This window comes from Coturnix japonica, chromosome 19 (assembly GCF_001577835.2).
Source record: "Coturnix japonica isolate 7356 chromosome 19, Coturnix japonica 2.1, whole genome shotgun sequence".
Taxonomy (NCBI): domain Eukaryota; kingdom Metazoa; phylum Chordata; class Aves; order Galliformes; family Phasianidae; genus Coturnix; species Coturnix japonica.
In genome coordinates, this window is record NC_029534.1 from 208,065 (window position 1) to 222,198 (window position 14,134).

General features: G+C 60.3%; 2 protein-coding genes across 3 annotated transcripts; one reads left to right on the top strand and one right to left on the bottom strand.

The window, feature by feature from the left end:
* The first annotated feature begins 55 nt into the window (after positions 1 to 55).
* On the top strand, positions 56 to 2,894 carry NSUN5 (NOP2/Sun RNA methyltransferase 5). The gene is made up of 10 exons (XM_015880868.2): positions 56 to 191; positions 343 to 465; positions 557 to 731; positions 837 to 945; positions 1,126 to 1,264; positions 1,637 to 1,752; positions 1,851 to 2,029; positions 2,121 to 2,325; positions 2,427 to 2,579; positions 2,685 to 2,894. Exons 1-10 carry the CDS (start codon positions 99 to 101, stop codon positions 2,791 to 2,793), a joined length of 1,401 nt encoding a protein of 466 aa, XP_015736354.1. The 5' UTR covers positions 56 to 98; the 3' UTR covers positions 2,794 to 2,894.
* Positions 2,895 to 3,320: 426 nt separating this feature from the next.
* POM121 (POM121 transmembrane nucleoporin) lies at positions 3,321 to 14,091 on the bottom strand. Of its 2 annotated transcripts, none has more exons than XM_015880859.2 (13): positions 13,762 to 14,091; positions 13,478 to 13,669; positions 13,200 to 13,379; positions 11,851 to 11,931; positions 11,369 to 11,540; positions 10,528 to 10,619; positions 9,636 to 9,706; positions 8,777 to 8,904; positions 8,279 to 8,381; positions 7,783 to 7,959; positions 5,844 to 7,487; positions 5,135 to 5,263; positions 3,321 to 4,967 (listed from the first exon to the last, which is right to left on the bottom strand). In XM_015880859.2, exons 1-13 carry the CDS (start codon positions 14,046 to 14,048, stop codon positions 4,873 to 4,875), a joined length of 3,351 nt encoding a protein of 1,116 aa, XP_015736345.1. In that variant the 5' UTR covers positions 14,049 to 14,091; the 3' UTR covers positions 3,321 to 4,872. The 2 variants fall into 2 exon arrangements, with proteins under 2 accessions (XP_015736345.1, XP_015736346.1); XM_015880860.2 differs by having other exon boundaries at positions 8,777 to 8,901; positions 13,762 to 14,090.
* Between the last annotated feature and the right edge of the window lie 43 nt (positions 14,092 to 14,134).

Genomic DNA, 14,134 nt, shown 5'->3' on the forward strand with positions numbered 1-14,134 from the left:
GGGGGCGGGGGGGCGGGGACACAGCGGGGGCGGGGACACGGTCGGAACACGGAGGTGACGTTCGTTCCTTTCCGCCGCACGTGTCCGTCCGTGCCGCCATGGCGCTGTACCGCGCTGCCGCCGCCGTGCTGAGCGGGATGGAGCGCGGCGAGGGCGGCATCAAGAGCCTCGTGTACGGCAGCGACTTCCCGGTGCGCGGCGGGGCCGGGAGGAGGGGGGGGGGCGGAGGGGAGGGGGCGGCACCGAGCGCAGCACTGAGCGCAGCACCGAGCGCAGCACTGAGCGCAGCACCGAGCGCAGCACTGAGCGCAGCACCGGGCTCACTGTGCTGCCGCCCCGCAGCGCGCCCGGCAGCTGTACGCGCTGGTGGCCGAGACGCTGCGCTACGGGCCGGTGCTGGACGCGCTGCTGGACGGAGCCGAGATGCTGCGTGTCGAGAAGAAACTGCCGCTGCCGCTGGCCAAGGTGGGGAACGGGCCGGGAACGGGCCGAACCGGGAACGGGCCGCGGGGTCACCAACCCGGCCCGGCCCGTGTCCGCTCACCTCGCCCCGCAGGTGCTGGTGTACGACCTGCTCTTCGGGAAGGGCCTCAAGTGCGGCGGGCGCTGGAAGGCGCTGGCCCGGCGGCACCGCGCGCGGCTGGAGGCGGAGCTGGCCCGGCTGAAGGTGCGGCGCGGGGTGAGCAGCAACGAGCAGCTCCTGCAGCCCGAGTCCGGAACCGGCCCGGAAGGTGAGAAGGTTCGGGCCGGGCGGGTGCGGGCCGGGCGGGTTCGGGCCGGGCGGGTTCGGGCGCTGCGCAACGCGGCGGGGCCGGGGCTGAGCCCGCACCCTGCAGCTCCGCAGGTGCCGCGGTACGTCCGGGTCAACGTGCTGAAAACGCGCGTGGACGACGTGGTGGAATTCTTCAAGCGCCAGGGATTCGCCTTCCTCGGCACGGCCGGCAGGTGGGCACGGCACGGCACAGCACAGCACAGCACGGCACGGCACGGGGCTGCGGTGTCTGCTGGAACCCTAATGCTGCTGCCTGATGAAGGGGGCAGAGGTGTGGGATGGAGGGGATTCTGCACGTGGGCTCTGGAATGCGGTAACGCTGAGCTGTGCTCACCCTCTGTCTGTGTGGGCAGCGTGGAAGACCTGAAAAGCCTTTCTGGGAAGAAATTCTTGTTGGATCTTCACCTCCCGGAGCTGCTCGTTTTCCCTCCGCAGACGGATTTCCACGACAACCGGCTCTACACATCGGGACACATCATCCTGCAGGACAAGGTTGGGAGCTGCAGCGCAGGGAGAAGCCACTGTCAGGAGTGTGGGTTCAGCCTTTTCCTGCATGCCAAGAACTGGGCTTGGGGCTGCTTTGCTGCAGCATGTACCGGTAGCTTAAGCAGAAGCTGTGAGCGCAGGCTGAGGCTGTGGGGATCTCCCTCAGCTTTGTTTCCATTGCCTGTGAGTAGGGGGTAAATGTCTCGGGCACGCACTGTAGGAACTCCCCGTAGGGAGCTGGGCCTCCAGAGCTGGATGTGGGCGCTGTGCAAGCATGTGACTCCATAGCATCTGCTGTGTTCCATGGAGGGTGCAGTGGTGGCTGCTGCAGAAACTGCTGGCAGCCCACACCTCTCTTTGTGCCCTGTCCTCCCGCAGGCCAGCTGCTTACCAGCCTTCCTCCTCAGCCCTTCTGCTGGCTCCCATGTGATCGATGCTTGTGCAGCCCCTGGGAACAAAACCAGCCACCTTGCTGCCATCCTGCAGAACAAGGGGTGAGTGCAGGGCTGTGCTGTGGCAGGGCAGGTTGCACAGCACGGCCTTTGGGCTGGGCAGGGTGCTCACATCCATTGGGTGCCGGTCTCTTTTTCAGGTGTATCTTTGCCTTCGATGTGGACACGAAGCGCCTGGCTACCATGAACACCATGCTGACGCGGGCAGGGGTCACCAGCTTCAAGCTGGCCCAGCAGGACTTCCTGACAGTTGATCCCCACGATCCTAAGTACAGCAAAGTAAAATACATCCTCCTGGACCCGTCGTGCAGCGGCTCAGGTAACACGGGGCCTTCAACCACCTCATCTGCTGGAGGCTCCGTCTGGCTTTTCCATGGTTGGACCCTTGGACACGGCTGCTGTCCCTGCAGGGATGGTGGCCCGGCTGCCGCTGGAGGAGGCTGCCCCCAGTGCAGAGCGGCTGCAGGCGCTGTCTGGCTTCCAGCGCAGGATCCTGAGCCACGCGCTTCGCTTCCCGGCGGTGCAGCGCCTGGTTTACTCCACCTGCTCCGTGCACCGGGAGGAGAACGAGGACGTGGTGCACGCGGTGCTGCAGGAGCTGGGGTCGGCCTTCAGGTGCTCCTGCCTGGGGAGGAACAGGCCTCGCGGTGCCTGTTCCTTGTGGTGGCTCCGTGTGCTGCTGCTGGACTCAGCGCTGTCTCTTGTCCGCTCTGCAGGCTGGTGAACGCGTTCCCATCCTGGCCCTGCCGAGGACTCGCTGCCTTCCCAGGAGCTGAGTGCTGCCTCCGCGCCTCTCCTGCAGACACACTCACACAGGGCTTCTTCGTGGCCGTCCTGGAGCGCTGCGGGGAGGAAGCTGCTGTCCCCAGGTGCAGGAGATGAGGGGGAAGTGGGCCCAGGGATGCCTGGGATGGGCTGCCTTCTTGGTTCATGCAGCCCTCTCACCACTCAGCTGTCATTGCTCTTGTGTGCAGCTCCCTGCCTGCAACTGCTGAAGAGAACCTACAACAGGAAGAGGGAGCAGAGCCAGGAGCAGCTCCTCCCAAGAAGAGGAGGAGGAAAAAGCAGCGTGTGAAGGCGTAAATTGTGGGAGCACGCAGTGCCTTGTTGGGGCTGTTCTCTGGTGCTGAGCTGGGCTGTGGTCCTATTACTGAGTAATAGAAATAAAGCTCCGCACCAGCTGATGGCTTGAGAGCTTCTGTAACTCCCTGGTCCAGCCCTGAGCAGCAGCGCTGGTGCCTCTGCTGCACACACAGGCAAAGGAGTGGAAACTGCAGCACTGCACAAAGCAGAGGGAGCTGGAAAATGGAGGGAGGCATTTCCAGCTCAGCTCCCCTGAGCACCTCACTGTATTTTCAACCCCCAGGGGCACGTGCGCCCCACTTGGCTCCTCCTGCACTTCCTGGCCATGCTGGGGGCTGTGCAGCAGCTCCTACCTGCCCTCGGCTCTTTGTTGTGCACAGAGGTGAGGACAGCCCGCACCAACCTGGGGCTGGGAGCGCTCCCATGAGAAGCAAGAGCTGCCAGCTGTGCCCCCCAACTTCCTCATCCAGCTGGGGGGTTCCCGGCAGCCACCAGAACCACTCGGTGCCGTTCAGCCATTCAGCAGCTTCAGGGGAATTAAAAAAAAGTTTATTCACATCCACGTACATCACATCTGAGAAACAAGGACTCGCTGTTACAGGCGGGAGGAGCGGGCGGCTCCTGCCCTGGGACGTGGCTGCCTTTCCCCAGCGCAGCCACTGCCCTGGGTGTGACAAGACAGGGAACTACAACAGCGCTGCAGTCAGCAACCTCACTGAACCAAGCTTGAAGGAATTCAAAGGCAATTTAGCTTAAATATAAAAATAAATTCTTATTTCGTTAAAAAATGTTTAAATATTTTTTTTTTTTTTCCTTTTTAATTTAGACTTCAGCAGACACACACACTCACACGGCTCGGAGAGTAAAAAACCCGGCAGCCAGGCATTACTGCAGGCAGAGGGGAGCTTCGGGCACAACCCTCAGCCACGGGACCGGAGCTCCAGCACCTCTTCCTCACTAAGCAACCAGAGGTGATGGGGACGGGGCAGCACCGCAGCTCCTCAGAGCTCATAGGATCTAATGGATGGGGATGAGCTCAAAGAGAAAATCCATTCCAGTCTGGGGAGGGGACAAACCCACCCATTTTAGGCTCCTTCCTTCGGTGGTGCCAAAGGAGCCTGAGCTGGTAACAAGGCTCCAGCCCAGGAGAGGGGTCCAGGAAGAGAAGAGGCTGTGGAGACCAGGCCCCCACCCCAGCTGCCTTTCAGTCACAACAAAGGGACAGAATTCACCCAGCATGAGCAGCCACGCAGTGATGCTACTGTCAACATCCAATTAGCCAGGGCACAGCCCCATGAAGGGACGGGCGCCCCAAAAAATAACTCCAAACAGCAAATCCGGCATAACCAACATGCCGCCACGCACACAGTTCAGTTCTTCCTCCAAACTCGATTCAATGAGAGCATTAAAACAGGAGCACAAACAAAGCGGAACAGACAGGGCTTGAAGCGAGCGGGTGGGGGGAGCCCAGCAGAGGTGGGGGGCAGCGCACAGAGCTGCCTGCCCCACACCTCACAGCTCAGCCAGAGGCTTGGCAGGAGCTGCTGAGTGATAGCAGCGGGCTCAGCCCCCATCCACAGCTGTGTCACCCCCTGTGACACCAGGACGGCCACACTCATGGGGCCAGGCGCCAACTTGAGCTCTGCAGAGATGGCATTGACCAGGCCATGAGATTCAACAGCGGGGAAAGATTTCTAGGCCTGGTGAAGACCACATCCCGTGGCAGAGAACTGTGACAATGCAGTCACAGTGGCCTTGGGCTCAGAGCATGGACGTGCTGGTGCCGTGCTGGAGGTGATGGGGGCTCAGAACATCTCTAAGAAGCAACAGGGAAAATTTACACGTTATGAAACATGGCAAAACAAAGGGAGGGAGAAAAAGTGGTAGATATGTACAGAGGTTCATCCAGCCTTGGCTGTGGAACTGTTCAAGTAAGAAGAGTTTGGTTTGTCTTGTCCTGGCCGGCATCCATGAGGGCACGACCCAGCACCGTTGCTCTGTGCTGGGGAGCGCTCTGAGCAGAGCCCTGGGGACGTGCCGTGCTCCTGCACAGCCAGCAGTGGGGCTCTGAGCCCCACGTTACTTTTTGCGGGTGTGCTGTCGCCGCGCCTGCAGCCGCTGCCGAGCGCCGGTCTTGGATCCCGCCCCAATGGAAAACCCCAGGGTTGATGGACCTGGAAGCAGAAAGGAGGCACAGGTCACAGCGCAGCCTGGCAGGAGGGGAACCGAAGAGCTGGCCTCCTGCAAAGCCTGCCTTATTAACCTGTCACACAGCCAGCTCACACAGCTCACCCCGGCCCTGCTGCTGTCCCACCACAGTCCACCAGCCCTGAGCCCTTACCAAAGGATGTGCCGACTCCTGGGAAGGCTGGGGCAGGAGCACTGGGCGCCCCGAAGGAAAGGCTGCTGCTGCCACTCCCCACTGCTCCTGGGACGGGCGCACTCTGCCCAAAGGTGGGGGCAGGAGTTCCTGGAAAGCAACAAACTGCTGTGAGTCGGGCTGAGCCCCTGGAGGCCAGCAGCACCTGCAGGCACTGGGATGCACAGATTTCCCCCGGGAACTGAAGCCAAGCAGCCCCACCAGGCAGAGCCTCTTCACCCAAGAAATGCCCTTATTTTCTCATAAACAATTCCTGATCCTTCCCACGACAGGGTGAAGCACAAAGGCTTCCATCTTTCTAGACCACAAGTTTCCAAGCATGTGGACTACAACTCTATGGGAAGTGAGATTTTTCTGTGAAGGAATACCCCAGAGAGCCAGCAAGGAGGCTGCAATCACTGCACGGGGTTCTGCTTGCCAGGAAAAAACTAAATTACTTTCAAACATCAGCAAAACTGTGGTTTCTCAGGCAGGAGACCACCCAGCTGGGTTCAGCAGAAGCCTGGCACACTTAGAGAGCCCAAGGAGCACCGGACTGAAGGGCTATGGACCCTTCCCCTTCACTACTGAGGGCTGGGGACCTGGGAGTGCACAACCCTGCGAGTGCCCCCCCCCCAAAGGGCTGCAGAGCCCATGGAGCTCAGCGAGGCCAGGACAGAAAGCAGCTCACCTCCAAACACAGGCTTGGCATCGGGCGCGCTGGGCACAGTGAAGGCGAATGGCGTGCTCTGGCTCGGTGCTCCCAGCGTGCTCTGTGTCAGGGAAGAACCAAACGGTGCGGCGGCTGCAGGTGCTCCGCTCTGCCCAGCCCCAAAGCTGAAGGGCACCGCAGGGGAGCCGCCGCTCAGGGCGGGTGTGCTGAGCCCAAAGGCACCGGCAGAGGGGCCCGGCTGGGCAGCTGCCACGAAGGTGAAAGGAGATGGCGCGGTGCCGAAGACGGTGCTGCCGGTGCCGCTGCTCGTGGTCTGGGTGCTGGCACCGAAGCTGGCTGTGGTAGAGGTGGCCGTCCCAAAGGAGAACACGGACGTGGTGGTCCCAAACGCCGCCTGGGTGCCACTGGTGCCGAAGGTCGGCGGAGCGCTGCTGCCAAACGCAGGCTGAGGGGTGGACTGGGCTGTGGGCGCCCCAAAATTAAACGGGGGGGCAAAGCCAACAGGACCTGCAGCAGGCTTGTTAGTGGGCAGCTGGCTGTCGGCGCTGCCGGCACTGAACGTGGGCTGGCTCGCTGCCCCTGAGTACGGCGGCAGCGGCTTCACACTCGTGCTGAATGTACTGCCAAAGGCTGAACTGGAGGAGCCAAACGTCAGCGCTGGTTGCCCTGCGGTGGCCGGGGCAGAAGACGTCAACGTGGCGCTCCCAAAAATGCTGAAACCTGCAGTGGTGGTAGGTGCGGTTGAATTTGCAGGTGCTTGGCCAAACGCAGGGCCTCCTGTGGCACTGGTGCTGGCAGAGACAGTGGCTGGCGCCGGCTTTCCAAACTGGAACACTGGAGCAGCAAAGGTGGGTGCCGTGCTGGTGGCAGAGCTGGACAGGCCACCAAACGTGAAGGGCTGCGACGCGCTGGAGGCTGCGGTGGCGGTCGCTGTCAGGTTGGTGCTGGTGGAGGCAGGTGAGTTGAGTCCAAAGCTGAACACTGGTTTAATGGTGGCATCCGTGGAGGAGTTGAGCGTGGTGGCAGTCGTAGCTGCGGTGGTGAAGATGGTGTTTGGCAGAGCCGTGAATCCCACCAGCGTGGTCGTGGAGGCTGCTGGCACTTCTGCAGCTGGAGCTGGCTGTGACAATGGTTTGAAGGCAAAAGGAGAGACTTTTGCTGGCGATGAAGCTGCCGTCACGCTGCCAAAGATGGGCTTGAACATGGTGGTGGTGGCAGGTGCCGAGGAAGGGGCTGAGCTCACGGGCACAGTGACCGCAGTAGAGATGACTGTTGTAGCTGGTGCTGCGCTCTCACTTTTTGGCAAAGCACCAAAGATGGGTTTGAAGATGGGGGTTGTGGTGGGCACCGCGGCAGCTGCAGTCACTGCTGGCTGGCTGGCAGGAGGGGTGCTTGGTGCCCCAAAAAGGATGTTCGGCTTCAGCACGGAGGGAGGTTTGCTGGGGGTCGGGCCCAGCTCTGTGGTTGCAGAAGGTGCCATGCTGCTGACAGGCTGTGCCCCCAAGGCAGGGGAGACGGAAAGGGCAGCAGTGCTTAGTGCAGGCACAGGCTTGGTGTCAGCAGAGGTTACAGGTAGAGAAGTTGACTCTGGTGGCACAGTAGGAGCAGGCAGCTGTGACGCTGATGAAGATGGCTGGAATGCTACTGCAGCTCCAGTGGAATCTGGAAAGGTGAAGATATAAGATTTTTTTCCAGGGATAAGGAGTAATGCATACAGAGCTTTTCGGCCAGGCAGCCACTCTGGTTCTTCAAATGTTCCCAGAGATGCAGCACCCCGCGCTCCCATGAGGTCACACCTGGACCACTGTCTGTATTCCCCAACTTGCCCTCCAGAATCAGGGCCAGAAGAGCATTTAAACAGGGATCTTCCAGCCCGCCTCCCCCAGAAGGAATGCAGAGCTGCTGTTGAGTCTGGCTTGTTCTGCCACAGTCCCATCCCTGTGACCCCTGTCCTCACCTGCTGGCACAGGCGCAGCCTGGCTGCTCTGCATCTTCTTCAGGCTGTCCAGGAGCGAGTTGCTGCTGACTGGGACAGGAGCTGTTGACACAGGTGCTGAGGAGGTCCCTGTGGTCACCATGAATGCTGATGGCCTGGACACAGGTGTGGTCTCTGCAGTGGTGCTGGGGACTGGATCTAACAGAAGGAAGCAAGAAATCAGCATCTGTAAACCTGCTGTAGGGGACTACCCATTAACAGAGCTTCCCCAGAGGTAAGAAAACCGCACCAACATCCCACATCTCTGTCCCTGGGGGACCTCAGCCACCACCCTCGTGGCTGGGACACAACCACTGTCATCCTGAAGGCTCTGAGCATCCTCAGACCCAAGGACTGGGTAGGACTCACCTGGTCCATGCAACAGAGGCCCCACTGCCAGCCATCCTCATCCCTAGGTTCCAACCCCTCCCCACTCCCTGCTGTACCCCCAGCTGCCCAGTCTGCCCACAGCCCTTACCAGCCTTATCCTCCAAGACTTTGTTGAACCACTGCAATGCTGCCTTCTTCTCCGCATCCAGGTCCTCTGACGTGACGGAGTAGCCCAGCTGAGGTGGCGGGGGCTGCCAAGAGAGAGCAGCGGCTTAGCTCCTTCTCAGGGAAGCTGGCAGAGCTTCTCTGAACGTGTGCTGAAGGCTGGCCATCGCAAGACCCGTGAGGCAGCTGGTTCCGCTGCAGCAGGCTACCATGGAGCTCCGGTCCCCACTCCGCAAGACCCCGGCTTGGCGCTGAGGGCACGGCCTTCCCCAGGCCATTACCTGGTCCGGCAGCAGGCGGCACAATCACACACAGCCCACCAGACACTGGGGCTGGGGATAGCGTCACTTCCCACTCCGCCAAGGACAGGGCCTCCTTCCTGAGGGCAGGCAGGTCAGTCTCCCCCCAGCCCTGCAGAAATTGCAGTGAGCACATTCTATCTCCAGAGGAGGGCAAAAGGGGTTGCGAGACAGCGACGTACCAGCGCCAGCTGGTCCCCGCGGCGTGACGACAGCAACTGGATCTTCCGCTTGCGCTTGCCACTGCTCCCTGATGCAGCTGGTGGGCTCAGGGAACTGCGCTTCCTCCGCACAGGCGTCTCCACCTCTGCTGAAGGAGACAAGTCAGAGCCAGCTCTGGGCAGAGGAACGGGCTGGCTTGTGCCAGGAGGGCCATCCCTTCCAGCTCCTCTCTGGATGACCCAGTCTGAGGGCAGAGCCAGGGATACAGCTCTAAGCTGAGGACAAGGCTGCAAGAGCCTGAGGAGCATCTGCCTGCAGCACATCCTGGGGCAGTCTGGTACAAAAGCCTGCCAGCCTTCAGCAGGGCAGTAACTCCTTCCCCACTTCCACACTTCCCAGATTGCCCTTGCAATCTGCCTACCTGAATCACAAGCCAGGCAGGCTAGATGAGCCACATCTAGCCCTACACCACAGGACTTGGGTAGCTAGTTGTGATGGACACAGGATGTCCTGTTCATTTAGGCTGAGAAAGCACTGGAACAGACTCAGCCTGGAATCTGACTGAGGTTCTTTCAGCACAGCACGCCTTGCCCTGAGGCAAGTAAGTCCTGACAGTAAGTCCTGGGACAGCTATGGGATTCCCTCTTGCAAGCCAGCTCCCATGCATCTGCTGGTGCACAGCACCCCTTGCTCATGACCTGGAAACCCATTCAGTGCAGCAGAGCTGCCACTACACCTGGACCAGCACATTCCAAGTTGCCAGGCAACATCTCAAGCCAACCCTTCCTACCTGCAGACTTAAGAGATGTTCCACCCCACTGCTTGTATACGATGACACCCAACCAACCCTGCACAGAACTGGTGTCAGCTTATGCTCACCTTTCTCTGTCTGCAGCTCCTTGTCTGATTTCACTGGGGTGGAAGTGGTGGAGCGATGTGACTCCTCCTCCCTGCACCAGTGGAAGAAAGCCAGTTAGGGTCAAGCCTCAGCCACAGCCCCATTACCCAAGAGGCCAAACAGATGACGGAGTCCCACCAACAGCCCTGGCCCATGAGGCAGGCATCCAACAAGCCCTGAGACAGCATGGGCACAGCCCTGTGCTTCCTGCACCGGACCAAGAGCAGCTGAAGGCAAAGAGCTGCTTCTCCCTCCAAGACCACAGCTTGGTGCCAGTCTACACACCCCCAGTGTTTGTCAGGATAGATCAACCTTGGGGTGGCAACCAGCAGTTCTGGATGGGAAATGTGATCTCTCACAGGCTCCTCTCCTTCAGTGCACAAGGCTGTGTCAGTTTTAGTTTTAACTGAAGCTTTTCCCATTTAAGCCAGGTCCTCTGAACTGGGACAGAGGAGCACAAGGGCTTGCACTCCAAGTCAAGCCCTAAAATTCAATCTTATTTTAACATATTTTGTGTAGCTGCTGTGAATCACCTTTGAGGGAGGAGACAGATTGCTGTCTCCTCCTGAGTTCTGGTGGCTCAGGGAACCCAGATCACAGTGATGCCACAGCAGAACATCACCTCTGTGGCAATCTCTCAACACTTCCATCTCTAACCAAGTTCCAGAGCAGGGCAGGGATGGTGCAGGGCTGCTGCTCCACTACTGCCAGGACAGCAGTGTGACAAGGTGACAGGGACCTGAACTAGTGCAAACCCAATGGGACTGCCACGTCAGTGGGCCACCAGCGGTCAACATTTCACAAACAGTCCTGGTAGAACAGCTGGGACGGTGCCTGCCCTCCTCCTGGCTGGCACAGCAGGCTGCTGGTTACCTGGCTTTCTTGAGAGGCCACTCTGGTGTCTGGGGACGAGAGGATGCGGGGCTGGACGGTGGGGACACGCTCACACCACTCCTCTTCCACAGCTGGAACCCAGAGAGAGCAATGACTCAGTGCACAGGCAGGGAAGGAGGAGAGCATCCCACTCTTCCACTTGCTTGTATGTTGAATGTCCCCTCCCAGGACTGTGCCCAACAAGCTCACAGCCTCACTTTCCCTCCATCACCACCAACCTCCACCCCACATTCCATAGAGCACTGCAGGGTCTGCCCACACCAAAGGCAATCTGCTTTGTGAGCAAGCAGCCTCGAGGTTCCACCAGCCACAAGGATAGGAGGGAGGATGCTGCAAGTCAGGGACAGCCATGGCCATTGCACAGCGCAGGCACAACTGCCTGGTGGCCTTAAGTGCTGCCACCTGTCCCAGCCAGAGGACAGAACCTGCTCCAAGGAATTCAAGCTCAACCCTCTCAGAAGAAATCCACCTCTCCCAAGGCTTCCTCCACACTATTCTTCCAGAGACAGCACAGCTACGCTAGCCATGATGACATCCCACCATCACACCCACAGGCCTGCCCATTCAAGCAGTGCTTTACTGCAGCTCTGCAGCTGCCAAGGGGACACGGGTCCGAGTGGGAATACGTGGCTGTGATCCACGCTGACTCCAGCTGATAAAGTGGCAGCGCACCAAAAGGATTATTTTTATCTCCTTTCCTTTCCCTGGATCTTGTCACTCCAGTGACACCTCCTCACCCACAGCTGGTGTGTGGTCCCACAGGGCTGAGCTGCTGTGTGCTGCACACGGCTGTAGTGGTGCCCTCAGGAGCACTTCCTACCTGTGTGAGGCCCCGGCTGGAGCTGTAGGAGCTGGCGATGGCATTGCGCAGGGAGCTGGGGATTCCTCCAGTGTATGTATTGTTGAGGGAGCTCATGGAGGAGGTGCGAGACCTTTTGTTTGAGCAGTCATCGGGACACTGTGAAGCAAGGCCTCTCTTCAGAGAGCCGGGCCTGTAGAATATTAAAGATTTCAGCATCCCCCCACCATCCTACCCACAGGCCTTTTTATCAGCCTTTTACACTGAGGAAGCAACACGGCCTTTTTTCCATGGCACAAAGCTCAGGAAGAGGACCCCACACAGCAGGACAGCCCCACAGCCCCCAGCCTGCACCCACTCAGCACAGCTCCAAGGCTGGGTGATGCCACAAGGCACGGCCACCGCTGTCCTTTGCAGAAGCCGGGCACCTTGTCCAGAGCCTGTAGGCCTTCAAATTTATCCCTTGGCCAACATCAATTGCTTTTGACACAATGGACACTTACTTGGGTATGAGAGAAGCGGGGGCACCGTTGGCGACCAGGGGCTCAAATGCCGACTGCCCACTTCCACTGCTGTCATGACGCCTGCAGGAGAAAGGGTAGAAGCTGTGATGAAGAAGAGGCAACAAAGAGGAAGACATGCTCCCAGCCTGGCTACATGACCTCTTCCAGACAGGCTTGGCACTGGGAGAGCAAACTCTGCTCGTCTGCCACCTGACACCTCGGACAGAGGTTTCCACCATCCAAGTCCTGCAGATTTTTTCCCTTCACCCAGGACAGAGTCACTGACTCTCAACCCCAGCTGCTTCCCCCAGGTTCCAGCAGCTCCATCTGCTGCCTGCAGTGCTTAATAGTTTTGATTTAGCAAATCTTTGCTCAAATCTGTCATTCAGTTGAAACACTTCAGAGAAGCTGATCAGCTCACTTTTGGAACAGCTTTGTAGCTCCAGTCTCCTACACCTTCCTCACCAGCACCCTGACCAATCTGAATCAGAAATGAAGTCCTCCTCTCCCACAGCAATACCTGGAAGCCTTACAACAAGCCCTGCCGTTACACTGAGCTGGGGGCACCAGCCCAGCCCTGTCACTTATCCCTGGTCCCCTCCAGCCCCGAGCAGTCTGATCCCACTGCACAGGTGACCCAGTGCTCTCCAGCTGATGCAGGCTCCCTTCTGCTCTGACATTACAGGTTTTCTACCTACAAACATTCTTCATGCTGGCCAGTCGTTAACGCCTTCAAAACGATTGGCTTTTGCGGCAGATACAGATATTGGTGTGTTGGGGAAAAAAAACTTGCGTACCCATCCTGCATTATCCAGCTCAGCTCCTGTGGGGCTCAGACACCCCAAGCAAATGTGAGAGTGCAGGGAGCTTTTGTCTTTTCTTGCTTTTGCTGGTTATGGCACAGGAAGCACAATGAGCTTTTAAAGTAGTGTGCTATCACCCAGAGCCCTGACACCTGGGGAGGGCAGCAGCCCCTGACAGCCAGAACTTCAGCCTGCCCTGACACAAGCAGCTCCCCAAAAGCCTGCAAACCCCACGGGGACGGCAGTCACCTCCCTCCAGCGGAGGTTCCTTGCCAGGCGTCCCTGGGCCACCCCCACACCCCTCCATCCCCAGTGCCATGGGGAACACCCCTGACCAATTGATGCTCGCAAACAGAGGCTAAACTACGTCCTTTAGATCTCAAGGAGGACAAGGAGTGCCGGGAGGGTCTCTGACCCGGCTGAGCAGAGCATGCAAAGGGGTACACGGCGCTCTCCTGCCCCAGGCACAGTTGTGGTACACACAGCATCCATCGCCACTGAAGAGCTGGGCCCATTTCGACCTTCCCAACACACGGTGCTCGTTACCTTCGCTTGCTCTCCTGATCGTTACCCGGCACCTGCTCCTCCTCCTCCTCTTCCTCCACCGCCCTCTTCCTGCTCTCCTTGATGGCGTTCAGCACCGTCTCCCTCGCACACGGGTCTGGGCTGTTGCTGCCGCTGCCGCTGCCGGGCAGGAGGGCGGCGGGCGGGGGGTGCTGCTCCATCCTGGGGGGAGGAACGAGCCGCGGGGTGAGCGAAGGGGCCGCGGTGACCCGGTGCGGTGGCCCCGGTTCGGGCTCGCTCGGTGCCCGCTCGGTACTCACGCAGGACAGCGGGCGGCTCCTCCGTGCCGGCCGAATCTCACGGTGACGGGGCTGCGGACGGGGCCGGCACGGCGCGGCCACACGGCGCTTCTCCGGATGGCGCCGTCCCAGCAGGTGACGGGCAGCGCGCCCGGCACGGAGCTCCGGGACCGCGGCAACGGGTAACGGCGGTGCGAGGCCTGCGGGGCTGCGCTGCGGGAACACGGAGCGCTCAGACACGGCCCCGCCGTGCCGATACCAGCCCACCCCCCCCCGGCTCCCCGCCCGCCCGCGGCCCCGCTTACCACAGCCCCGGCCCCGCGCGGCGCGGAGCGGCCGGCACCGAGCGGCACGAGGAGCGGCACGAGGAGCGGCACGAGGCGGCCGGGCCTCCGTTAGCGGCGGTTTTGGCGGGGCCGTGTCTCATGGCGCACCAGGCCCCCGCCGCGCCCAGCGCCGCCGCGCCCAGCAGCGCGCCCTGCAGCAGCGCAGCACAGCACGGCGACAACAACAGCAACAACAACAGCGACAGCACCGACAGCGCCGCGCTGCGCCAACACCGCGGCACCGAGCGCGGCCCGGGGCCCGCCATGCCCAGCACCGCACAGCCCGGCGTGCACCGCGGCCGCACGGAATGACGGGAACGGGGCGCGGACAGCGGGAGGGGCGGGAAGGGGG